The sequence below is a fragment of the Etheostoma cragini genome, chromosome 1, assembly GCF_013103735.1.
Source record: "Etheostoma cragini isolate CJK2018 chromosome 1, CSU_Ecrag_1.0, whole genome shotgun sequence".
In the NCBI taxonomy this organism is placed as follows: domain Eukaryota; kingdom Metazoa; phylum Chordata; class Actinopteri; order Perciformes; family Percidae; genus Etheostoma; species Etheostoma cragini.
This window is the reverse complement of record NC_048407.1, coordinates 19747161-19773723: the sequence shown is the minus strand read 5'-3', so window position 1 is coordinate 19773723 and position 26563 is coordinate 19747161. Positions and strand designations below refer to the sequence as shown.

The following is a 26563-nucleotide window of genomic DNA, read 5'->3' as shown; positions in this document are numbered from 1 at the left end:
GCCCTCTGCTGACAATTTCTGGGACATTCACCTCACCTTCAAATACAAGTCAAACACACATGTGATAGGAATGAGTAAGTTATGCTTAGTTATTGCTCAGTGCAGGATCAGTAGTTTTATTACTGTGTCTTTTGTGATTTGTGGAATGTTACTTATGTCCCATTTCAGACAAATGAACAAAACTGGATTCAAAGATGCCTTATTGAATTAATAAGGATTACAGCATCACTCTTGTGTGTCCAAGTAAACTAAACTAGTTTTTTTCACCCAGTAGTGGGTGTAGTGTGTACTGTATGTATGTGGCTGTGTGTGTATATATGTTAGTCTGTGTTCTGTCTGTCTCAAACTCATAACATGCCTCGACTCCTTGGTTAAGTTGTTTTTGTTGAGGTGTTTCTTGGTGTGGATAGGTGCCATTGGTATGCTGTGGGCACATTGGCAGCATCACCATGTCTGTACACCTTAGTGCCAGTCTGTGGGGGCAGCAGGGAAGCCACTTGAAAGAGCTGTATGAGACAGACAGACAGACAGAGACAGACATCGGCAATAATATAGTAAATAAAGGGTTCAATGTCTATCAGTACATTTCAGTTTTATGAAAACAAATGTCAGGTTAGATCCATTATATGCTAATGGATTAGTATGTTATTTTGATAACAGAGCGCAGTTGGGCTTGATAAAACTACTGTATCTACATTGTTAGTTATGGAAAACTCCTGTTGTGATAGGTTGATTTGTGAATGCTTGCATGTTAAAACATGAGAGATGAAGGAGGTAACGTTTCTGGTGAGAGTGCCCAACTAATTGAGGTTTATGTTTGGATAATAATGTTAGTACAAGCTCCATATAATTTAAAGTTTAGCATACTGTATTATGTAAATACATGTCTTGTGAGTTAATACTGCAGCAGTGTCCCCTACCTGTGCACAATCCCTGTCCTGTTTTGGCTCCCTCCCCCAGCGGTATCCCCTGCAGCATATTGTCCATTCTTCTTTTGCCCAGCAGCTGTGCTACATGGAGACCACCATTTGCCAGGCCACACTCTGCAGGGGTGAAAGGATCATCAGGAGCTCCCCAAACCTCCGCTGCACAGGTTGCTTGTTGTAGCAGCAGATGGGCCTGAAAACACAGATGTCGAACCATCTGAGGGCTCTCCAAACTCGGACAGTCTGCAAGATGAAGGTATGAGGACATACACTAAAGAGGAGAGCACACACTGTAAAGAAAAGGCTGTTAACACTTAAGTAAAGTTTGATCAAGGAATTGTTAAAAATAACAATGAGCGAAAGAAAGGCAATGAGGTGTAGATAAGATCAGACAAGAATACAATTGTTGAATGACTGATAATAAAGCGATAAGGTTTAATGCACTGCAACATAATTTCACAAGACAACAAAAAATACGTATAACGTTCTGCAGGTGCAGAAGTTCAGAGATGTGGCTGTTATTGCTTAATTTTTGGTTTTACCTGGTTTGAATAATCAGAGTGTCACCATAGCCAATTACGTTGAGAGAGTCTTATGCAGTTGCCAGTATGCCATGGTGAGGCATCTTTTTCCCCATGGAAGATAGCAGGTGACGGATAATGAGTTGTTGAGATGGATTATAACTCTCTTACACTGCCCTCACATCCCTCATCCAGTCTTTCCATGGGCAGGAGTATTTCCTGAAGACTTGAAATTGCTATTTAAAAAACAATAATTTATTTTCTAGCCAAACCAAGCGTAAGATTAAAACAAAACAAGGCAGCGAGACTCAGGCTCTTTTCTGGCAGACTGTAAGAAAACAGACTTTAGCTTTGGTTCATTTCATGGGATTTAGCTCTTTGCAGAATATCAATAATTACTAATGTTTGGAGAGTACTACACGCATCTTTGTTTCGCTCTGTTAACCAATAGGAAATCTCATTTAATCAAATGTATTATTAACGAGCCAATGTACTTTCTTTGGTCACCCTGATATAACTTTAAATAACATATTTACAGGATGCCAAAAAAGCTATTACATGAAAGCCATGGTAGGCGATTTGTTATTGGCATTGTGTGGATATCTTAAAACAACTTCTATTCAATGGAGTCTATACCAGTTCTGTCAGAAAGAATAGAGAACTCCCTATATAGGTCACCATCTCTCTCCTGGTCTTGTAATTACCAATCACTTGTCTGGTATTCTGCTCATAAGTGAACTGTGTATTAATCACGTCATATATATATATATATATATATATATATATATATATATATATGTTTAAAATGTGTATCTCACAGAACTTATTGTTTCATTTAAAATTGACTTTGTATGTCAGTTTCAGAAGGTATAATGGGTATAATGACTGATAGAAAATAAGGTAACACGTTATAATAACCATTGTCATCAAACACATTTACACATATTGTATATGCGCACACACACACACACACACACACACACACACACACACACACACACACACACACACACACACACCTACACACACACACACACATGTATGTGGGGAAAGTGAAAGAGCAGCGCTTGTTCCTCCCTCATTACCACCACTGAGGTGCCCTTGAGCAAGGCCCTTGACACCAGCTGCTCCAGTGGAGCTGCTCAGTGGCAGCAGATCAGACTGTGCTTGTACTGGGCAGCTTCCAGGTTTGAATGTGAAACTGTGTGAATGTGGTCAGGGCATTCCTGCAAAAGAGAGGCGGCCTCTCAGTGAACCTTCCTAGAATCTGTACATACATACATATATATATATAAAATTATAGTTTTTATATGTAATTTAATGACCAACAGCTAACTTTGAAAAACACCAGCCAAAACTTTACAATAGCCATCTAGATAATGTTTACAGATGGTTTACAAAGTATTTATTAACTATTTAGACACTGTTTATAGACCAACTAGTAACCCTTAACAACGTATTACTTTGGAAAATTTGGTTTATCTATCAATGTAATGTTTAAAGATGTTTTAAAAATGGTTTCTTATAGGCTTACAAATGTTTTTTTAATTATTACAAAATACCTAATATAGTATATGAGTGTCTTGATTTGCTCGGCTGTGGGGCAGAGTTGAATCTATCCAGTCCTTGGGTCCTTTGGTCTTCCAGCCTGCCTGTCGTACTACTGCCTCAGGTAAATGGGCCGTTACGTTCAGCAGACAGCTACCTGACTGCCAAGGATCACACCACATCCTGATATTATTGGAATATTCTCCCTGAAGCCAGAACACTCAGACTAAACAGATGCAAAGGGCAAATAAAATAAACTAAACCAAGAGAAAAGATAAAAACATGTATTCCTTGTCTGGTGCAATGGATGAGTTCAAGTAGCATAACAGAAATTACAGCCCACAGTCACCCTTTCACTAGTCTCCCATTGCCAGACTGACATCGCCACAGCGCTGACAGACTGACTGGGCTGACCTGGGACAAAGAAGAAGGGTTCTGAGGTGGGCAAACTCATTTGTCTGTGATGTCCAGCTTTCTGAAAGGTTTGACCAGCTCCTTTTGAATTCTGAATGCCACTCTTGACACCTCTACTGTATCTCTCAAACCTGCTCAATAACTGTAAACATTGCCATTCATATGCACTTTTAACAAGAAGACAGACAAATGCAATACCTAAAACAAATAGTTGCCCCCCGGTACATAATGTAAAAGTGAATAACAGCAGGACACAACCAGCGGGAGGCTTCATATGTCGTACCTAGAAGAATGAGCTTATAATAGGCATCTTGCACCCCCTAGGATAAGTCTGAGGATAAGGTGTTCTGCAAATGGATTCATAACATAGTTACTTGCACACAGATTTAAAGAGGCTCACACGTCACATCTAACTGCATGTGGCAAGTCAATCAAAGCATCAACCTGAACTGACAAATGTAAACACTTTTTGAAAGAAAGTGTTAAGTCAGCGACTGTTACATTATTTTGCACTTACAAAATATAAACGTCCTTAAGTATTCTGTCCCCTTCGTACCCTGTAATCTACCGAGATCCTACACAACTTTGGGATGTGTTTTGCCCATTCTACCAGCAGGAGGAGTTGCTGCTTCATGGACTGGAACACATCTTCCACACATCCTTTTGGTGTTGATGTCATGACTCCCAGGTGAGAACAAAGCCGGAACTGAGAGCAGCAAAACAAAATGTGAGTTTGCAGTTGGCTCAGGTGATACTGACAGGGGTGGAAGGGGGGGGGACACAAACATCGGCACACAATCCAAGACCTAATGCATACTCGCTTCTCTTTGCCTCCACAAGGTCCATCTATTCATTGTAAAATTGAAGTTGCTGTTCATACCAACATTAGTCATGCCGAATGTTGCACAAATATGGCAGAAATTCAACAGAAAAACTTTTTTTTAGAATTCAAGTGTAATTGTTTCAGGATGGTAGTAGTATGGTAGCAGAATGTTATTAAACCTTGCTTCTCTTTAAGAATGATTGGCGAGTTGATGCAAATTAGTAAACTATCTCTACACTGTAGTGAAAGGTTCTAGAAGCTCCATGGTGTTTTTTTGCCTACAACGTTGCCTTCCAGGCAGCTAACCCTAAGCATAACCATTGTCGCGTTGCCTGGAAGGAGACGTTGGGGGCAAAAAACACCAATCACCATTCAAATAACCCAGATCTTCATTAACATTTTGTGCTGTATTGGACTGATAAATAATGTGACTAAAGAGTAAAAAACAGTCACCAAAGGTTGTATTTATATTTCTGATTGAAACAATCTGTGACATTATTTCTCTCCTCTGTCTCTGACTCTCCCTGGAAAAAGTGATGTTTAGAGAGAAGACAGATGTGGAATAAAACTTTTCTGAGACACCCTTTGAAGTATGAAGTACATCCAAACAAAGTTGTAGAAGGTTATCTTTTAATCCTGTTGTGTAGACCCATCTTTATTTGATGTATCTTGATTTGATATTCTGATGTTGACAGCAGCCTCCTAAATTTGCTGCTGACAACAAAAAGGGGATGTGGGTGCCTGGATGCTGGATGGTTTGGATTAGGTTTTGTAGAGGAGCGTTATTAAAGACAGAGCAAGCCGTATGGCCTCAGTCAGACTGATTCCAATGTGGCACTACAAAGTCAGACAACAGGATGAGTGTCAGAGTAATCAGTCATCAGCTGTCCTCTCAGCAACCAATCAGGAGCGTATTAATCAAACTGGGTGTGGGAGGCCCCCTCTGTGCTTCAGTGACATGGTCCTGCATGGCAATGTCCCAAATAAATCTTCTGTGGAACATCAGAAGTAAACCGATAAGTGCAAAATGACTGACTGCCAGAGGAGTTTAGTTTAATGCTTTACTTGTGTGTTTTTACCATAACTGTACTCTTGGCTTAATTAAAAACACAATTATGTAAACCAGGAAAATAAGTTAAGTTAACATTCAAATGAGTAGCCCTGGCCTTCACTTAATGGGTTGTACCCAATACATTTTCAGAAAACTGCAGAGCAAATGTTTGAGTTTGCCTCACCATGTTAATTATTTATGTGTAGAAACCATTCATGGCTCCTCTGGTCGCAATCTCTTTCTCATTGCTGATCTGTTGGAGTCGATGGAAGATAACGGCAACAATGTACACACTGCACATAAACACACACATGGAAATGAACAATGACAAAAATAAATTTTCTTCTGATAACCTTTTATTACATTTTAAAAACATTATAAAAATCTGTGTAGCAGAGCCAATTAATTGCCTTCTTTATTCCATGCAGTGTTCTTCCTGCCTTCCTTCCCCAAACCTGGTGACTACACTTCCACCAATGCAACGGGATTGCTGTTTGGGGCTACAGAGGTCTGGTAAGCTTATTTCTTCTTCACTCCCAGATTTGGTTTTATTTTAAAACTTGTAGTCTTAAACCCCAAATGTATGCTGTGTCACACTGAGGCAATTGATCAGACACACAGCTCCCTCTGGAGACACAACAGGCTTTTTGCAACTTTTAATCACATATGAAGTAGTACTCCCTAAACGCCTGTAAACTTTGAAGGGTGAAATCAATGGAGTTTAATATTTGTCAGTAAAAGAAACTTACAACTGTTGAATATTCTGAGGTTTAGGAAATAACCACATTGTGTTCCTACGAATGTACATTTACTCTCAGTCTCAACTAATGAACTACTCACATGGGAAAGTACTACCCTACAGCCATGTCTCACGAATGCTTTAGAGTCCTCTTTTGTTATATATGTTATTGTTTCCATGCCTGGACTGGTCCCACTGACTAGGACCTCCTGGTTGCTTTTCTATTTCTACTGTAAGATATGTCTGTCTCACCCCACTGTACAATGGCTGATAACTTTCACTACATCGAATAACTTGAATAAAACACTTTTATATTTAATCTCAATGCCACTATTATTGCTCCTGGTGTGGGTTGTCAGTCACCAAGACTTTGTTACAATGGTGGATATTAAAATGAATACTATATAGTTGAATACTGATCTGTTTTATTGAGGAGGATCTGTACTGGAACTCACAGTTCTAAGTGTAGCTGATGCAAATGCTCCTTCTGAAAAAAACCTTGCAGCCATCACAGCTGGATGCACCATCGTGTTTATGACTCTGTCTATTCATATGGAATACTGAGTAATATCCCCATCAGGCTGTGACATTGATGAGGTGGGGGCTGACACTGGCAAATCTGTCAATTAAAATATGGTAGACACAAAAAAATACAGTGTACACAAAAAAAGTTTGAATACATGTAAGTGACATGTGATAGACCTTAGCATTGCAAGGGAGTGGGATTCTCTATAACTTTTAAGCCATGTACCTCTTTTATTTGGTTGCTAATGAATAAATTAATACCGTGAGTGTAATCTAATAACCTCCACAAGTATCTGAGACAGATCACGTAGCTAAGAGAACATCAGCTTTGTATGGAGCAGACAGGCATCTTGACAGGGACAATCATTCATGATCACTCTCATCAACAAAGGCACATAATGAATCGTATTCCACCTCTGTGTACAGAAATAACCTTGTACATGGAAGAAACATTGCAGCAGAGTGTTGAATGTGAATTTACGGTCCCTTATGAAACAGCTGGGCACTGTTTAATAGGTCTGGCAGGAGCAGTGGTGATGATAATAAAAGCAGGGTTATGGGTAGAGATATCACTGCTCAATGTGGCTGCCAATGCCATGGGCCTCGGAGGAGCACTGCTACTTATTACTCACGAGGAAGACGAGACTCACTTAATTAAAGCAGTTAGAGGTCAGCGGGACGCCAAAGTCCACTATGCTTCTTTGACTAATTTTACAGAGGGCGCTCTGTTTAAGTTATTCTCCTTCCATGTTGCTCTAAATTGCATCCTGCCAGTGTTTGATTCCTGCAGGATTGTCTCTCTTAAAAGCACTGACCGTCAAAATACACATTGATGGTGCAGTGTTCCTGCACTGCTCGCACTGTACAGCCTCAGGCTATAATGTATGTAAATTGCATATGTAGTTTAGGGAGATGAAGCAGCTAGGGATTACAATTTAACAAGAAAAATGCTTTCCGTGGTCAAGGATCAGTTAGATTAAATTAAGAGATTAGAGTACATTTGCCTTGCAGTTATCTGGATTTGAAGAGCAGCCTGTTGGTAAAGCTTCTTCATTTAAAGTGACAAGGAAGAAGGGCCTGATTCAACTCAGCTCTAATTATAATGCTGACAGAGGATAAGATTATGGATGAAATTAGATCAGAATGTAACCTCGTAGATAGAAATGATTAATTGAAAGACAGAAAATGAATGTGCAATTACTTTGATCATTGATTTATTGTTAAAATGATTTGTTAAGCAATAACCCCAAAAAATTAACTTTTTCCAGTTTCTCAACTGTAATCATATTTTTGTAATATTTCCTGACATTACTTGAGAGCAATGAAATCAATTAATGGATCCATAAAAATAATCATTAGTTTCAGCCCTAAACTGATATATTTCCAACATGTTATACATATTATACACACTACTATAGTAATTGTTTGTAGTGGTATTATCATCATGCTGTTTAAATGTTCAGTGTCTGTGCTGAAATGAGTGTACTCCAGTTCAAGGATAGTCCCAGTAGGCTTAGTGGTTCTGTTTAAGCTCTGTGGTGTGAAGGTTTTTTTCAGACTGGTATGCCAAACTCCACCGATATTCACAGTGACTTCCGGATCATGCATCCAGCTCAGTTCCTTTTTGTCACAGGTATCCTATGTGTAGATACTTTTTCTTCTCCACAGTTTTTGGCAGCTTTTGTTTTTTGCTGGTGTTGAACTTCTTCACAATGTCACTTTTAACGTTTTTGTGGTGAGTGGAAAAACTGCTCCGTGGTTGTCCTCTCCAGAAATTTGTCCCACTGTCTGTCTGCATGTTTCTTATCAGTGAAGCATATAAAGGCCGGGTAGAGTTCAGACAGGTAAGTGATATTGTGTGAATTGAACAATACCATTGCAGGGGTTTCAAGTGACATTTGCTCACAGTGTGTAGACTTTTTTTGGGGTCTCCTATAGTGTTGATAACGAGTATTTTACAGTTTTTATGATGGAGAGGGTCTTCAATCGTTTTTTTCACCTTTGCTCAAAAGTAGCATGTCACAATATCTTTGGTGTTATTGTTCAACACTGTACAAACTGTAAACAATTCACCAAGGTGCATTCATTATTCATTCATTGAAAACATGAATAGGTTGTTTATATTCATTCTCTTTGTAGTAAAGATACTAAATTGTGGTCAGGTTTAGGAAGAAAAAAAATCTCATTGTTAATTTCTAGATGTCTATGTTGGCTTTCTGTGTAATAATCCAGCTTTACAACATTTTTGCTTTTGAACATTTTAATTAATTAAAGTTCCCAATTCATTATCTCAGTAGCCTAAACACGACTATCAGATAGTGTTGGGGTGGTATTGGTATTGGGGCGGAGTTTAAAAGAAAGGTGAAAGACAGGGATAAAGGTGAACATACTTTTTTCTTCTTTTATTTTTTATTTATTTATTTTCAAATTATAACAAATTATATGTCAGACCACATATGAGCTTTCCCAGTACTGCTATTCATCACACTTTGGTGTAATAGGATTTCCTGGGTGAGTAGAACTCCTTCCTCGAATGTCACACTAGGCTGCAGGTCAGACCTCTCCTGACAGTGGCTCGCACACCCGAGCTTTGGTTAGGTGATTGATAGATCATCAGAACCTGAAAGACTACAGCATGAGGGCTGCAGAATAGGCTTCCTGCTCTGTGAGATTATAACAGGCAAGGATAAAAAATGGCTCATGAATATTGTTTGTCTGGCTTGTGAATCAAAACACATCACTGTCAAAATAAAAGACATGTGATGCCGTGAACTATGTGCTAAAAGTTACTACAAACTTTAGATTTAATTTACAATTTGCTTTGATTGAATGTGATATTACTTGATTGCAAACTGTTAATTCTGTCCATCTGTATTTACTGATTCACTGTGGATGAGGAAATCAGTCACACAGATTGATCATTCAGAACAAATGACAAGGCAGTCCACTAGAGGGAGAGAGAGTACAACAAATCTGGCCAACCCCGAGCCCCCAACCTTTGTGATGCAGTGTGATTGATATCAGTTACGGGATACTTTCATAGGTAAAATCTACTCTTTATTTATTTGTGTGTGAGTGTTAGCATCCATGACCCATCTTTTTGTTTTAATTAAAGAAATAAGCATTCTTTAGGTAATATTAATTAATTCAAAATCTTAAAGATGTGTGGCATAATCGTTATTCTTTCCCCTAAATTAAACATAGCTTACAAGCTTACTTCCAAGTTACATAATTTAGACCTGTGATTGACTTTTTACGTCTACATTAAATGAGTAAGAGGTATTTTTTGTTTGTTAATTACAATAAAAAAATAACCACACGGAAGATTACACTTACACAACTACATACTAACCACAACTACAAGCTAAAATGACATGACATTTTCAGTTTGTTTCACATTTTGTGAGAAGAAAACATTAAAGACTGCAATGTGCCTAAACAGCAAAGTTAGATATTCGGTATTCATGACAGAATGCAGTTTTAAGAGATAGATGCAGGTACACAGAAAGACTAGGACATTCATAAACAGAGCAAAATCCATTGTCTATTAATTTATCATGCCTCTTCTCAGGCCCTCTCCCCTGCCCTGACATACTGTCTGCCTGGCAATCTCTGGGCTCGGACTGGCTCTGACCAGCTCCAAGTGTGACCCTCACTCACATAAATAATGGATGCTTTTCCAGAATTACCGTAAAAACCCAAGACATGAGTGCTGCATAACAGATACAGGTTAGAAAACAGTAAATAAATAAAATGAGTTATTCTGGAAATATCTGTGCTTTAGCATTTTCTGTGGAGCATTTCTCCAGTCCGAACAAGCTTTGACACATTTGTCTCAGTGAATTTGATTAATAAAACTAGATCTCAAATCTCCCCATGAATACCAATGCAATGATAAACCCTTAAAGATTAATATGATGTACCGTATAAAAAAATGAAGCCTTTGGAGTTTCATTCAAAAATGCGGGCGGAGTAAAACAAAGCAGCAAAAATTGGTCTTAAAAGCATGGTGAGCGCATGATTTAGTGGGGCGATAAAGAGTCGAAAGGTGGCCATTCATCATAGAGGCTAGCTCACCAGGAGAGGGCCTGTCACAGACACCACCAAGTCTGTGAGGCATTTCGAGAGGGCGATAGAGCCTCCAGTTGCCCCTACAATCTGCTGTCCCAATGTCTTTTCCAGATGGACACATACAGACCTCAGATGGGTGACGAGTGCTTTGTCTTTGCCGCTCTGCAACTCCATTGTCACAGCATGCGTCGAGGGATAGATGTTGTTAACTGCTAAGTAGAGGGTCAGACTTTGAGCTGCAGAACCAGATGATGGGAACAGAAGAAGCTTTAGTGTGGTAACGTCAGATTACACTGTAACAGTGCAGGGGATTATTATCAAAATTTTGACCATCATCAACATGCAGCAAATGTCTCTTGAAAAGAACTCCAATTTGGCTTGCATGGAGTTGTATCCATAAGGCACCAATGACAAAAAAAAAGCAAGAAACACCACAAAAGAGAAAAAACAAACACACTTTAGAGCATTTGTTGTTTGTTGTCTACTAGTTTTCTGGTCCTTGTTGAAAATAATCATTATCTCCAGTGGGTTCCACAGTAAGACTATTCAGTTTTCCAGATTCGCTAAAGCTGACCAAACTGTCCTATATGACAGTATGACACATCTCCTAGATTCCTTTTTCCTAACGGTAGGCTATTTCATCCGATTATTTAGGTCATGTACATCAATTTCCATTTTTTCCATGTAGCCCACAATAATGTCCATATTTGTCATTTCTCATTAACTTTATTGGGATTTTTTTTTTACAAAACATCATTCCAGTTCATGAACATAAATGATGGAATTGACGTAATATTAATAAAAAGGAGAGAGAGAGCTAAATAAAGGAATAGGTCACATACTTCTTTAAAAGGGGTGACAGTCGTAGTACAAACCAATGTCATTTAAGAATTAATTAAAACATGAGGTTTACAGAGCATTTAGCTTTGTGAATATGAAACTTCAATTATAAAATAAAGAGAATTACAATAGTACATACATTCTTATCTTTACACTCGAAATAAGTAACGTTTATGACATTTTCCCCTTCAACGGTGATTACATGTGTCGTCTCACAATTGTCAAAGTCCTCAAAGAATGTGATATAGAATGAATAAACATGTAACATAAGTTATACTTTTTTGATTTTTTCTGACAAGGTGCATTTGTTGTTATGTTGGGATTTATTTCGTGATAAACACATATTAAAAATATATATTTTATGCAATATGTTTGTCCACAGCCTATTGGACATTTCAGCACATTTCTTGCTTCACTTTCAACTAGCAAAAAAAAAAAACGTCACTTCCGGCTGTCATCTCTGCCTTAATTTAAACAGCCGCAACTTTGCAAACATTTTTGTTGCGCAGCAGACGGAACACTGCGTGTTTCAGCTGGAATAGTCTTTAAGAAATTTGAAAAATGTCTTAAAAACAGCAGTAAGTGTCAGTAGACCCGCGGGTTTTTTCAAAGTTAGCTTTTAATTTGAACGTTTCTTACAGAAAACAGATGCATGACACCGAGTGCGTTACCAGGTAGGCTAACGTTACAGGTGAAAATGTAGCACGCTAACAGCTAAGATTTGTCTGAAGAGTAAGAAAACCAGACTAAAACTAAGAAATGAACCCGACTTCAACTCAGCAGGTGGCCACAAACACAACATGAAATGATAGGTTACTGTTAATGTTGTTGTTACCGTTGGATAATTAGGCAACAATTTCTAGCTAACTTGTAGTTTGCCATACGTCTTCGTCGTATTATACCAGGGTCTGCATTGGTTTATTTTACGTTTTTGTCTTCAAGTTGTCAAAATTGGTTAGTGCAGCTTTTATAACTAAAATTAAGCTAACAGAAAAAACGAATAGAATAGCAGTTGATCAAATGAGTAAATACAGGAGAAATGGAAGTATCTTTAGTTCACTCTTAGGTTTTCTGTTATTCAGTAGACTAGAAATTGTACTTGTTCCAACAGCACAAGGTGACTGCATGTCAATGTAAAGCATGTTTTAATATACAGTAATATATTGACACACACACGTATGTATGTATGTATGTATGTATGTATATATGTATGTATGTATGTATGTATAGCCATTAAATGCTATTAACATATATAAAATTTTAAATTTTAACCAAATATAAAATCCAGGTGACCTAGATGTCTACATTTAGTTTGACTAGCAAATCACCAAATAAATGCTCTTTGGGCCAATAAGTGTGCTGGAAAATAAATCTAAATTTATTTTGTTTGGGCACAGTGAGTCACTGACTAAATTTACATGTAAATAACATTCAGTTTTTTGCCCTAATTCCGAAAAAGACAATTTTTCGACCAAACTGTTTACATGGCTAATGAAAGTGAGTATTTCACTAAAATTCCTGTTTACATGCAGCCATGCAAAAGTTTTCTTTTTTAAATTTCACGAGCAGCGGCAGACTTCGTGGGCCGTGCTAACACAGTGTCCATCTTTCATTCCTTAAACCAGCTTCTGGAAAATGCTTCTTTGATGCTGTTTAAAAGTAACGTTAGCTGTGTTTTTTCCTTCTTATTGGGTTTCCAGCCTTGCAAACTGTTGGCCGGTTGGTTTGTGTACAGAAATCATAGCAAAACATAAAGCTCACCATAATTTACCATGTGGTTAAAAAAACAAACATTGAGACACATAACGAATGTGCTGTATACATGTCCAAACAAAGCTTTCAAAACCCGAATAATACCTGAATATCCCACACGTCCTAATCGGAAAATGTTATATTTACAAATAACGCCGTAAAACAACAAAATGTTGCTTTAACACTTCAGTTTCTGTATAGATTAAAGTCTCCTCAGCAGGGGTAGGAAGTGGTGCAACCAGGATGCAGTGAAGAGGGCGCAGGCAAGGCTGTGGCACAGCACCCTGGTGGGCGTGGTGGCTACTGGGTTGGCCGGGCTTGGTTGCAATCCGAAGCCATGCTACAGCAAAGCCAGTGGAAAGGAGAAGCGGGAGCTTATCGAGGAGGAGGAGCCGAGGTGGAGGAAGCTCGCTTCAGCAGAGTTGTGGGTATGTCCAAGCAGGGGGTCTGGACCAGGTGGGAGCATACAGCTGGCCGTAAGATCACCTGGGCAGAACTTTGGAAGGCAGAGCCATACCACTTTAAGTTCTTGGTCCAGTCTGTGTATGACTTCCTCCGTAGCCCTGCCAACCTGTTCACCTGAGGCCTGGGGGACTCACCTGTTTGCCAGCTCTGCCAGAAAAGGGGATCTTTAGAGTATATCAGCTGCTGTTCAAAGACCTCGGGAGATGAGCGTTATCGTTAGCGCCATCTGCATTAGCATTAACATCAGCAAGCAGCATCATCCAAACAAGTCTGTAATGGTGTTTGTCCAAGCAGGCGCCCATGAGCTCACAACAGCAAAAGACTGGCACCTCCTGGTGGACCTAGGGAGACGATTGAGATTTCCGGACACCATTGCAGTTACATCAGCCCGACCGGACATGGTCTTGATGTCCGCTGCAAGCAAGCAGGGGGTGCTTCTTGAACTAACTGTCCCCTGGGAAGATCAAACGGAGGAAGCCCAGTAAAAGAAGAGGGCCAAGCACGCTGATCTGATAGCTGAGTGTCGGTGGAAGGCCCGCTGTGAGCCTGTTGGAAGTGGGCTGCAGGTGCTTTGCAGGCCAGTCTCTACATTGGGTCCCTGGGACTCTCAGGGATTTATGGACTGCACAGGCAAAGAGCCAACAAGAACATTTTGAAAGTTGCTGAAAAGGCTTCCTTGGTGGCTCTGGTTAAGAAAGTGAGATGCATGGCGTAGGGTGCTACCTGGTCACAAGTTGGGGCCTGGTCACCCCCCGCTGGGTTGCCTGGGTGAGGGCATCTGATGTAAGACCCAAAAGACTCTTTGACCCTGGGAGCATCACGGACAACAGGTTGCACCACTTGTATTGAAGTAACAACACAAAACAACATAAGATGTCACAAAGTCAGGATAGGATGTTTTAACCCGTTTCAAGATTTTATGCTTAGCTAGGCTAACTGGCTGTAGGTTCATATTTACAAATATGAGTGGCATACATCTTCTCATCTGATGCTCAAAAAGAAAGCAAATAAGCATATTTCACAAGATGGCAAACTGTTCCTTAACTGGGCTCACGGAAAGGCTGTGTGTGGCCCTGTGCTCACCAGAGATTGATTCTCTGAAAGTGTATTTATAGTCTTAGGGTGTATAACACAATAGTATAAATCACAAGTGCAGATGATACACACAAACCTCACAAACAATATTGATGACTTAAGTTGCTTTTTGACACTTTTTGATAGTGATGAAACAAGTTGGTGACATCAAAGCCCAGTGCTTTAACAGTAAGTGCTAAAGTCAGAGCTGTTAAAGTGATTATGCCCTTATATCCCTTTAAAGTCTCAGTATGACCCTGAGTGCTGTAGATGAGGTAAGTTGAGATGTGTGGGTTGAACAAACCACTGCAAACACATGTTAAAGAATGGCTCAAGTGGAGAAGCACTTCTGCCTGTTTCCTTGTCACAATTAATAAAGAAAATATTTGCGTGGTCTTCTCAAGATGCTTTCATATGCGACCCATCTGTTTTAAGGATATTTTTTGGGTTATGTTAAAAGGAAATCTGAAGATGCGTTGGAGCTTTGTGTGTCAGGGTTAATGCTAGTTTGAACTAGTGTATTTGCAGTTTCTGAAGTGTCAGTTAGAAAATGCAATTTGATTGGCTGAGCTGTGGATACATTTGAATCCTTTTCTTCCTGCCCGTACCATATTCATCCGTAAACCAGCATTTTAATTAAAACACTTGTTCTCAAACCTGTGCTTGATGTTTAGTTATGTTTTAAAGGATTAAAGACGGCACCAATGAAAGTCAAAGATTAAATGGAAAATGCAGATGTGTGACCAATGCAGCTCAATGTTATAGCTATCACAGATTTTCTTTTTGAAAAAAATTAACTAGCATTGGCATGGTTCCTTAAGTCCACTTCAAAATAAACATGACATTCTTTGGAAAGAGAAAAATCTGGAAGAGGTTTCTTGGTTGCAGGTCAGCAGGGGAGCTTTTCAAAGGCGTTCAAAGACTTCTCAGAAAACTTGGTACTTTTCAATCACATTATCTGCTCTGCCCAGTAAAACCTGAATATTACTAATCCATGTTTTTCATAAATGTTTTGGTGTTTTCATTTTTTATGGAAGATGGCCTGATTTTATTTTGTGACCATTTATTTTGGAACATTTTAACTTAAAACAAAATGACACATAGACAAAGAGTCATGATTATACAGGCAGATGGGTGCTAAGCAGCACCTTGATATCATCTGGTCAATTAACTTCCGTAAGGGATGGAAACGCACTAATGGCCATTTTTATCAGGTTACCGTGTTGTATCTTGTCTGTATGCATGTGAATTGTTGGCGCCCCTTGATCTAGGTTCCGTAACCCTGTCAGTCAAGTCTCGTAGCTTCTTTCTCAAATGTTCTCAAATGTCTCGGTTGAAAAAAATTCAGTCTGAGTAGTTTCTGCCCCTTACTCATTTCCTAGTGCCCTTTGCTTTAATATCCCATTCACACTTGCAGAGGCTTAGTGTTTTTGAAAATAATGACTTAATTAGTTGGTGTGTGTACTGTACCTTAGGTATATGTCTTTAAATATGTTCTCCTTATTTGATCTTTCAGAGATGCTTTTTTTAATAACCTACAGTGTGAGTCAGCATTAAGCATACAGTACAGAGGATTATTCAATTCAAGAAGAAGATAAAAACTTATCTTGCTTTTCTTTTGATGAGACTATGGAAGAAGTGAAGGATAGAAGAGGAGTTCATTTTTATACTGCATCCAGCTCCAGAGGAACGCAAGGCAATGATCAGTAATGAGTTTGGCTGTTGGCCCAGAGTGATAATTAAGAATTGCTACTGATAACAACACAGACTGTAGGAATTATATAGCATTGTCATTTGTACTCACATCTTTGCTTTCTCTGCTCTCTTTCTGTTTGTGAATTAGCACCCTGTCAGCTCTACTGCAGATCTTCAGAGAGGGAAAAGAAAGGACAGGAAGAAACAAGTGAAATGACTGTGCAAGGGTCTTAAATCCAGGTATGAAAGTTGTTTTTTTTTCCCCGCTTTTCAAGATTTTGGCATATTTATGTGGCATTACTGTAGGAGCGGGTCATGTAATGTTTTTTGCAGAAACCACACATTGTTCACATCAAGCTCACAGAGGTTAAGGGGATAGCCATGTGATCACGACCTCGCAACTGAGGGGCCAAGCTACATGAGGCAAATTATGGGGTACTTTATTTGTGAGAGTGCCACACAATTATTAATGGAACCAGGTTGTGAAATGTTTTTCAGGAACACTAATTGTCCTAAAGCTTTGTGTTAAGCAGCCTAAGTCACCCACACAATGCTGAGCTGGAGAAGCATGATATTCAATATACATATGCAAATATGCAATCGCTTTAGTCTATCAAAACACTTTCTCAGTAAGAGGAAAGGCAGAATAGACCTTAGTAAGATGTGTGAAGGGATGTTAAAAATGTTAACTCTGATCCCTTGTATGCTCCTTAAAGATGTTTTACACATGACGGTGAATATGAACTACTGGTCAATGGTGTTTCTTTCTGCAGGATTAAAACACATTAATACTGAGGACCAAATGTTTGATGTCCCATCTTACAAAAAAAATGCTTCACTTTATAAACATCTAAAACTCAAACGTTATTTGAAAATAGCCCAAAAAAATAAATTAACATTTAAAGATGATGGATAAACATTGTGATTCCATATCATATGGGCGACATGGCCAAAATGTTCTATCCCGATAAAGGTAATTTTATGGCTTGATAATTGTCACAATATAGCATGTTTTCTACTTATTAAATAAATATATATGAAATTAGCACATGGTGAAGCCTGTTTTTGCATACTCCTAAGCAAATTAAAAGTACTGAATATTATTTCATTTTATTAAGAACTTTAGTGCAAAATGAACATAACGTCAAAGAATCATAATGAAAGCGTACAAATGATGTAAATATTGTTGTAACTCAGTTTGGCTTCCGATTTTTTTCAACATTGTGAAACAATACAGAAGAATATCTACTGAAGCATTTGTAAACCATTTTGACAAATACATTGCCCATCCCTAGTCTAGCATAATGTCAGAGTGTTCCAATCAGTCAAAATGATGCCCTGTTATACAATATCTGTGTGAATGCTCAGATGGTAAGCTAGAGGCCTGTGTTGTCCTGACTATAGAAGTATAACCACTGTCTCTTGGGGCTGAGTCAGACAAAAATGTGGCGTGCTTTCACTCTGCTCGGCCAAATGTGAAATAAATAAAAAGAAAGGAAAATGGCTGCTCTCTTGGCTGTACCCTTGGTCCCTTGCTCTTTGTTCAAACTATATCTCTGCTGCTCCATTGCCCCCAGCTACATTAAATCCCATTAAATTCACCTTCATCAAAGCTGTCCTCTCTACTCCTTGCAGCAGCCCTGGTGTGGGCCTCTCAAGGACAGAGCAGTAATGAGGGTGGACTGGGTTTAACCTTGAACAGTACAGGTTTTCATTTCCAAATCAATAACTTATGGTTCAAAACTGCCACTAGATCCAGGCTATAATTTTCAAGCATTAATTGTGTGGATTATGTTTCTCCAGCAGTGAGAAGGCATTTAACTTTAAGCTGCAGTCCAGATATTGGATCTATCATTTAGTTTTCTTTCTTTTTTATAATGGGAGTTGACAGCTTGCACATTTTCTATATTACTGACTTTTTGTGCCTGTGTACATTTTGCTGCACAGATGGGAAAACTTAGGGAGATTGCATTTCAAAGACTTTGTATGAGTTCAAAAGTAATTATGCTGTACAGTGAAAGCAAGCAGAGGGCATTAGGCTGGAATTTGTCCTTCTCAATCCAGTATTGCAGCACAGTGTCAACATTTCTCTAAAGAGGTAGAAATATAAGAAATCTCATTCACACCTGTGTGAAGTTTTGGCGGTCACCTGCTGTCAGGTGAAGCGGAAAAAATTGATTTATTATGACTGGAAAAATGAACACGTGGATGATAGCCTGACAGCACAACCCATTCTCACTCTCACAACTCGTAAAATACTAACTCTTTGGCAGTGTCTCTCAGCGTAAAATGAGATACTTTTAAGAGCAACAGCGGTTGCGAGTAGTATGAAAAGACCAAAAATCTGTAACCCCACCCACGTTTGTTTCCTAAACCTAACTGTCCTTTTCTTGTGCCACATATAAGTTTAATGTGAGTCCCGACCCACAACATTAAAAAGTCACTCCAGTAGTCCGGACCAAGCGCGTCTAAATATCATGCTAAAGGAGACTTTTTGTATCAATAACAAACGCCAAAGGCACCTGACCAAGCGTCGGTTTTTGACGAGATGCGAGTAAGAATGTGTTGGAGCAGCGACAAGGGTAATAGGGAAAAGGAAAGTAAAGGAGTGAAATTGTGTAAACTCCTGTAATTCTCCATATTTTAGTGGGTCATTGTCTGTAGTGGAGTTTGCTGTCATTGTCACATGATTGTATGGAAAGCATTAGCCTGTCCTGCGGTGATAATTTCCAGCCGACATGTTCATAATATGAAATATTGGATCTTTTCATAAAACGGGGAGGGCTGAGGCTGTGGTGATCACTGGAGCTTAATTTTTTAATCAACTTCTCTCTTAAATGAAGCTTTATTAAATTACAAAGCTCACTCAGTGGGAGTAGGACAAAGGCAGAGCTGGTGGCCCGGTGTAAAAAAAAAAAAAAAGAAAGAAAAAAAAAAAGGGCTTTGTGGGATAATTAAATAAAATTAATAAAAAAAAACTCTGCTAGCATAGACCGAGAAGAATGGGTGGATGAGGAGACCCAGTAGCCATTTTCATGCTCTGCTTTTCTCATTAGGGTCTCAGGAAATTTACCATGTGAAATTATGAAAAGAAGAAAGGGAAACAATGTCTACAAGATATTGATGGATAGTAAATGGAGACACAATTACATTCATTTTTTCACACTCATAGTCACAGAAATTAAATGTGCTTATTGTTATTTAAAATGACATTTGGTTAAGCTTTGGCGTTTTTGGGGAAGTTTGAAGTTCTAAGAATGGAAATTACATTTTCATACTTCAAAGCTGACACAAACTAACAGTATAGGTAATATGTTTTTGTTCGACACAGTTGATCTATATAACTAAAGATGTAGTAGAATTCACTATGGTTGACGGAACAATCGCAGCCACTCAAGAAGATGTTTGTGATTCCGCCAGCCGCAACGTAGCGCTTCCCAAAAGCGTCTCTCTGCTCTGCTCTGTTAAAAATACATGTGAATTTAAAAACCGTTTTACATTGACTTTCTCCCCCACTTGAGTGGTGTTCTCTGCATTGGCTCAAGGAATTGTTATACTGTCAAATCAGACTGGTGAACTGGTACTTGTCTTGAAGGAAGTTTCTCTGAAATACACACGGTGTTATACAAGTTGCATGCGAGAGATAGATTGTACATTATCTAAAAAATAGTATATTTCTGAACTGTTAAGTTAGTAGCAGCCACACGTCACTATATAAGACTGTTTTTGATGATTTCTCTTTTTGGTCATGCCTCACACTGACCACAATGTGGTCAGAACTCTTACTGCAGTCTTTAACTATCACAATCCCCAGGATTGAGAGAATAGTGTGCAGATCACTAAATATAGGTCACATGTGATTGTCCTGCAAGCTTAGCATTGAAATTAAACTGCTCCTCCTTCAGTTTGTATGCAGCTAATGGGAGCAATGATGTATTGTCATTGTTTGGACAGTCTCAGGGGTCACATTTGTCTTATATGGCAAAAAATTAGATGGGTTTTTCCTCTTTATGTTGACAGTCTTTGTCTCATGCTTCCTGACAAGTAGGATTTACTATATCCTGCTCCTGTGAAGCATCTCCCTTACTACACTGTTTTGTTTTTTTATCCAAAATAGAAAATGTATTTGGCCTACTTGCCTTGTTTTACTATTACCTTCAACATTTCACACAGCTGTCCTTGACGTTTTGGAGAGCCTTATTATTTATGTCTGTTAAGAAGTCCCACATTGTGCTGTGGGCTTTGGCTGTAATATGTTGTCCATGTTGAGTTTGAGGGGGAAAAAGACATTTATTCTCTTTTTTAGATGCAGATATAACTTACAACTGTCCTTTTAAAGTGGTTAATGTTGTGGTAAAGTACTCATAGCTATTCTTTTGAATGCTGCTTTTTGAGCTGCCTATGCCTCTGGGCACTTTGTGTAACGAGTTTTGGTAATGTAACTGCATAATTAGATGGAATGTTTGGAAGCTTTAATGCTACTTGAGATAAGCTTTACACATACGTAACACCTGAGATCAATCTCTTGATGACTATTGACCATGTCAATTACGTCAATTGGTTAAACATTTTTTGGGGGAAGACATGTTTTGTAAGCCTTTTTACACAATGGAGGGATGCTAAGACAAAATTTGATTATGGTCAATAAAGCCAAATTTTCTGCCAGCAGAGTTTTTCCTGCAGAGTATTTGTGATAAAGAACTACAAACCTGCCCTCTTAGACACTTGAGACAACTTCTGCATTGGTGTGTGGTTGTTGTAGGACATTGTTCGATATAGCATTGATATCTTCCATGGCCAGAGACAAGAGAGCTAAAACCTATAATGAGACTGACCCTAAAGTCACTCTTTGCCAGCAGATTTAGACTGCGCCCACTATTTTTACAGTTAGAGGAAACATTTGGGTTGATTAATAAAAAATAAAAATAAAAATTCAGGATCATCATACCCGTATTTTCATTAATACTTAACCTAATAGTTTTTCTTCAAACCTTTATTTAATTAGGATTTAGCTTTCTAGCTAGGTTGGGCACTTTTTTGTTGTTCATTGAAACACTGGACACTAGAACAAGACAAGGAATCAAGACAAAGGCTGTCCCAATGTTTTACTATGGTCATGGTGTTGCTTATACCCTAACTCCAACACGTGAGCGCCAGTCTTTGCGACCCTGTGAATGGAAATACAGGGGGAAAAACACTAAAATGTATTTAGGCAAGAATGCATCTCAAGTGCATGTAAATTTCCATAAAGACACTCTCAACTTGAACCTGTACATTTTTATAGCCTTTTCCTTCATGTAAAGTTGTCATGTTGTGCATTTCTCTATTTGTTTTCAACTGTGTTTTTTTCTTCAGATTATCAAAACAGGAATGTGGCCAGGAAACTCTATACTTAGCAATGCTTTTAAAGAAAAGAAAAACATTTGTTGCACACAGTACACCCACGTTACTTGTCCTTTTCATAATTTGATATGTGATATCAGTCACAAAGTTTTTTGGCTGGACTTCAAAGCTGAAAATACGGTAAAATCTTATTTCAGCACCTAATATTGTGCTTATACTCACCACAGAGCGTGTAGTTGGGCTAATTCGGTTATCCCAAACCTCTTCCAGCCAAGGCTCTGAAGTTTTACACTCGTGCCCAGTATGTTGTGAAACACTTTTATGTCTGTCTGTCGATCAAACTTTATAATGCTCTGATTTCTACCCCACTGGCGGTGTCTTTTAATTAGATTATACTGGAGGAATAACCAGAGTTCAGAATGCCAATTTGTGTCCTAGACGGTGTAAAATTTGCTGCCAAACAGAGCAGGTGAGAGCAGACAAGCTCCTGAGGCAAATAGCAGATGACTGCTCCTCTTTCTCCCCCTCTTTTACCTTTCTCTTCCTTCTTTGCAGTCAGACATTAGAGGCATGAGAGGATAAATAAACCATGTTATTCAAGAGTCTGACAATAAAATAAAATAAAAATGTTTTTGTACAGATGTCTCCAGGGTGGGACTTTCTATACTGTAGAGAACAGTGATGTTGGCAAGCAATGAAAGCATGCGTACTGTGTAAGCTGTATATTGAATCTGACAGTGTTAGTTCACTTAGTCATTATACTGATTTATGGCTAAGCGAGAGGTCAACCAAGAGTCTACAGCTGGGTGCAAAATCAACGGATAGGAACATTTAATTCACCCAATATTTTTGCCCTTTGTGGATGTGTGCCAATTGTGATAATTGTCAAAGCATATGAGAAAAGTACTATGATTATGCTTGTAACAATTAGACTTTTTTATTCAGTATGTTAAAAATGTCTAATTTATATTGAAAAGCCCTAACCGTGTGTTTAAAGAATATAGCCAACGAAAGCAGCAAAGTGAACAGCTGCAGGTAATTAGAGCTGGCACAGGAATGGCCAGGGAGTCAAAGTAAACATGGATGGTTTCCACAATCAACAACATTTACAAATGCTGCAGAAGGAAGCTACCGAATTTATGAAGAATGTGCAGTGGGAATGGAAAGCATAGAAGCATGACGCCAGCTGAAAATTAAATACATGTGGCATGTGGCTAACAGGACTGTGGGCTTATTCTTCTGATGGTGGACCCTAGAGTTCTCGCGGACTAGAGGACAGCTGTTCTGGGTTAATACTTACAGGTTTATGTCCAGCCAGCTAAGATTTTTTTTAAATGGATTTTCTTCAGGGGAAGCTGACTTCCGTTCTGTTCCATATCTATGGTCTTCTACTGTTGTTTTCAACAGCACACATATCAAGTCTGATTCCTGAATAAAATTGGCTAGGAGTTTGTAACAGAGTACAACTGGTTGTGGAATTGATTGACTTTAAATGGTTGGATGAAACCAAACTCTTAAAGTCTCATGGCCCCAGAGAGCTCAGAATGTTTGAAAGCAAAGCCCTGAAACATTTTAGTCTATGAGGGTCAACTGGTTCTACTTTAAATTGCTGAAAAGGCTTGTAGTTGATTGGCAGAAGTAACTTGATGCTTTGTGGGTGCCCTCAGCTGGTAGTTGTGAAGTTGTCATTGATACACAGTGGCATAGCCATGGTGATTTCTTTATGTTGTGTAAAATACACAAACAACTTTTGCAACAGTCCTTAAGAGATCAGCATTGAGACAATTGTTTTGCCACAATAAGTAACGTTATATTTCACAATACAGCCTGCTCCTTATTATGGCCTGCAGACATTTGCATTTTTAACTTGAAATAGAAGAATTTGTTCTTTGGTAGACCTTTTGTTTTTGGTGAAATCTGACACTACATTTTTAGCTTTCATTGGCTAAAGTACAATGCATTCAATATACTTTTGCTTTTTTGAATTACCGCCTCTATTGTTTTTAAATTATACATATTCCCATGTATTAATTTGTTTGGCCATTGCAAGAAGAACAGCAATGGCATTGGTAAGAAATGAGAAGCTTGGGAGTTATCAAAAGAAATGCTTTGTGTTAAGTCTGTCTCTGTGTGGCATTCCTTAACTCAGTATTAACACACTGGCTATGCAGCCCAAGTGTGGTTCTTGCTTCACTAGCTTCTTTTAAAACAACCACACTCTGTTTATTCGGAATAGCTGCCTGAAATTTTACAGTCAGGCACTCTACCTCTCTTGGCTTTTTGGCTGTTGTAACAAAAACATGTCAGTAGTGTTCAAAACTGTGGTGTCATAAATCATTTTTACTAATCCATGTAGATACTCGTTCCAACTCATGAAGCAGTGGGTAATCCTAGGCTGGAGAGTATAAGTTTTGTTTTTCAAAGCCAAGCACAACTTCATTGAAATGAGGTTTAACATTTGCTTTTGTTTAGCCCCACTGCTTGTAGAAAGAAAATAGGGCTTTATTCTGGAAAAAAAAGCACTTGATTAAAACAAAACACACTCTTCAAAGCGTACGGTGCACAGTCATTTCCCTGTTAATATTTCAAAATGTCACAAATGTGTATGGGTTATTCTTTATGGCAATGCTTCAGTTTTTCTGTCTTAAGTACTGTATGACATGGTCTTGGAATCAAAGCAAATAGTCTTAACACGTTAGCAGAGTCTGGTGTTTTATATTTAGAGGGTAGGAAAATGTAAAATGTTGGGAACCAAAAACCCTTTTCTTTTCTGAAGATGTTTTGTTTTCACTATTTCAGTAGATTAGAAGAAAAAAGAATTAAGTTGCATTTGTTGTTTCAGATTTTATAGCTGCATGTTAGTCAAACACTAGTCTTGCTTTGCCAAAACGTCCTCTACAGTACTACAGAGGAGGGTCTGCAGCATCCGGAATGGGAGAAAAACATGTTCTGGTTTATTGGCATTTCTTTAAACCAATCATAATTGTCTTGGGTGTTGCTAAGCGCCGAGGGGAGTCACGGAGCCTGTGCAAAATACCCTCTGGAAGGAACTTGTTTTGGTGGAATATGAGACAGCGGAAGGTAACGGGGCCCATCCGAAAACTATATACTGTAGAAAACCCTAATGACTTACCTTTTTAGCTGTGCCGTGTTTAATTTTAATGCTTTTACAGTCTCAAAACATCAAACATTTTGTTATTCTTTCTGCACTGTAATTCAGTGCTAAAACTTTGTAATCTGGATACTGGACTACACGCAGCACAACATGGGTAACCATGACAACTGATTTGTCAGAATCAATCAATTTTTGTGTTCAAACATCTACCCGTGCATGTAGGACTCATGGCATTGTCAACTTTACCCTCCCTGCTGCTTCTAACCCTTTACACTTCTCTCACACCTCTGCCCCGATTGACCAGGTGTGTCTGTTCAGTCACCCCACTCACGACTGCATGTTGGGTAGTTTATTATTACCTAATCGCTGCTGTCGGCTCCCATCAGGGTTTAAGATAAATGTTGCCAGCTGTCTCCATTCTCTCATTATTTCTCTCCTTTTCTAACCTTGTCTTTTTTTCTTTCCTTGGTTTCCACATGCAGTGGCCTGATGGTGGTGGTCAAGCTTCTTCAGTGGTGAGTACTTCACTGTAGACCCAGACTGTAGACTCAGCGGACACATTCTTAAAATTCTCGGAGGATATGGTCAAAAAGTCCACACAGTACAGATGAAAGGGAAGAAACAGTGTAGTGTCTCATTTTTTAGGATAGCCTATTCTAGATTGTATTTAGCAAAGACAGGGCTAGATGTGTCAGATTCAAAGTGGATATTCACCCCAACTGCTCCCCTGTGGATTTAGTGATAGGTAGATATACATTATGTATCTCATGTTAAATCACTTTAAATGCAGTAGGGTTGTGGGAATGGCCAAATCTCCATTTAAAGGAGATTTAAAAGGATATTTTTTTTTGTGGCCAGGGGGGTTGTCGGACAAAGTTGAAGCCCTCCTTCTCCCTGGAGGTGGGCTAGGATCATTAGTTTTAGTTTTTGAAGTGTTTGGCCTTTTGATGTTCCTATGTTCTCTTTAGGCAGCCTGGCCTGAAGGATATTTAATATCACCCCTACACATTTCCAGTTAGGAATAATTTGAACTGAGCATCTGTCAAAGAAACAGCCATTTAAATACATTGGTCATAGTTAAAGAGGCATAAAATGAGGCCAGATTAGACAGAGCACCTCTTTTTGAAGGCTGTGTCTGGTTGAGTCGGGGCCAACCTGGGGCACAGGGACCCAGCAAAACTGCTCCTGCTTTCAATTCATTAACTATAACTATGGCCGGGAATCAAACTCAGCCCTGGCTGCCCTCCTCTTGGCCAGCCATGCTTGCTTCTCTGCCACTGTGACATGGCGGGGATTGTTTTAGGGTCTCAGTTACTTGATATTTTATTTATAAATGTTCAGGGAAGGTGGGACTAGATTAGGTTTCTTTCTGTCTCTGATGCTCTGAGTAACAAGGGGACTGCTGTATCCCCAACGTCCTTACTTCAAACATCCCCTTCTGTTTCCACTAGGGTGTGCAGGAGAACCTTTATCAGTGTATGCAATCTTAGATTATGTCTTATCACCAAGAGAATCATGAAAGAGCATTCATTATGCCCTCTGAAAAAAACTGTCTGTGCCTCAAGCAACCGGCTGGGCCCTGTCTCAAAAATGTTCAGCTTTTCTTTTCCATCAACTAAAGCAAATGCACACACTCTGTACTTCAGAAGGATACACTATCA

The 26563-nt window shown here is 38.9% G+C and overlaps 1 protein-coding gene and 1 long non-coding RNA gene across 2 annotated transcripts; one reads left to right on the top strand and one right to left on the bottom strand.

Moving 5' to 3' along the window:
• Positions 1 to 462: 462 nt before the first annotated feature.
• hnf4b (hepatic nuclear factor 4, beta) lies at positions 463 to 10792 on the bottom strand. The gene is given in 13 exon segments (XM_034877741.1): positions 463 to 506; positions 749 to 783; positions 884 to 1022; positions 1025 to 1089; positions 1091 to 1169; positions 3451 to 3540; positions 3810 to 3822; positions 3966 to 4068; positions 4070 to 4115; positions 6478 to 6558; positions 6561 to 6650; positions 7969 to 8080; positions 10625 to 10792. Coding segments are annotated over 13 exon segments (1065 nt in total).
• A 1139-nt stretch (positions 10793 to 11931) lies between these two features.
• On the top strand, positions 11932 to 25411 carry LOC117946856. The gene is made up of 3 exons (XR_004657111.1): positions 11932 to 12132; positions 16593 to 16684; positions 25385 to 25411. It is a non-coding gene; the product is annotated as an uncharacterized LOC117946856 (long non-coding RNA).
• The last annotated feature ends 1152 nt before the right edge of the window (positions 25412 to 26563 follow it).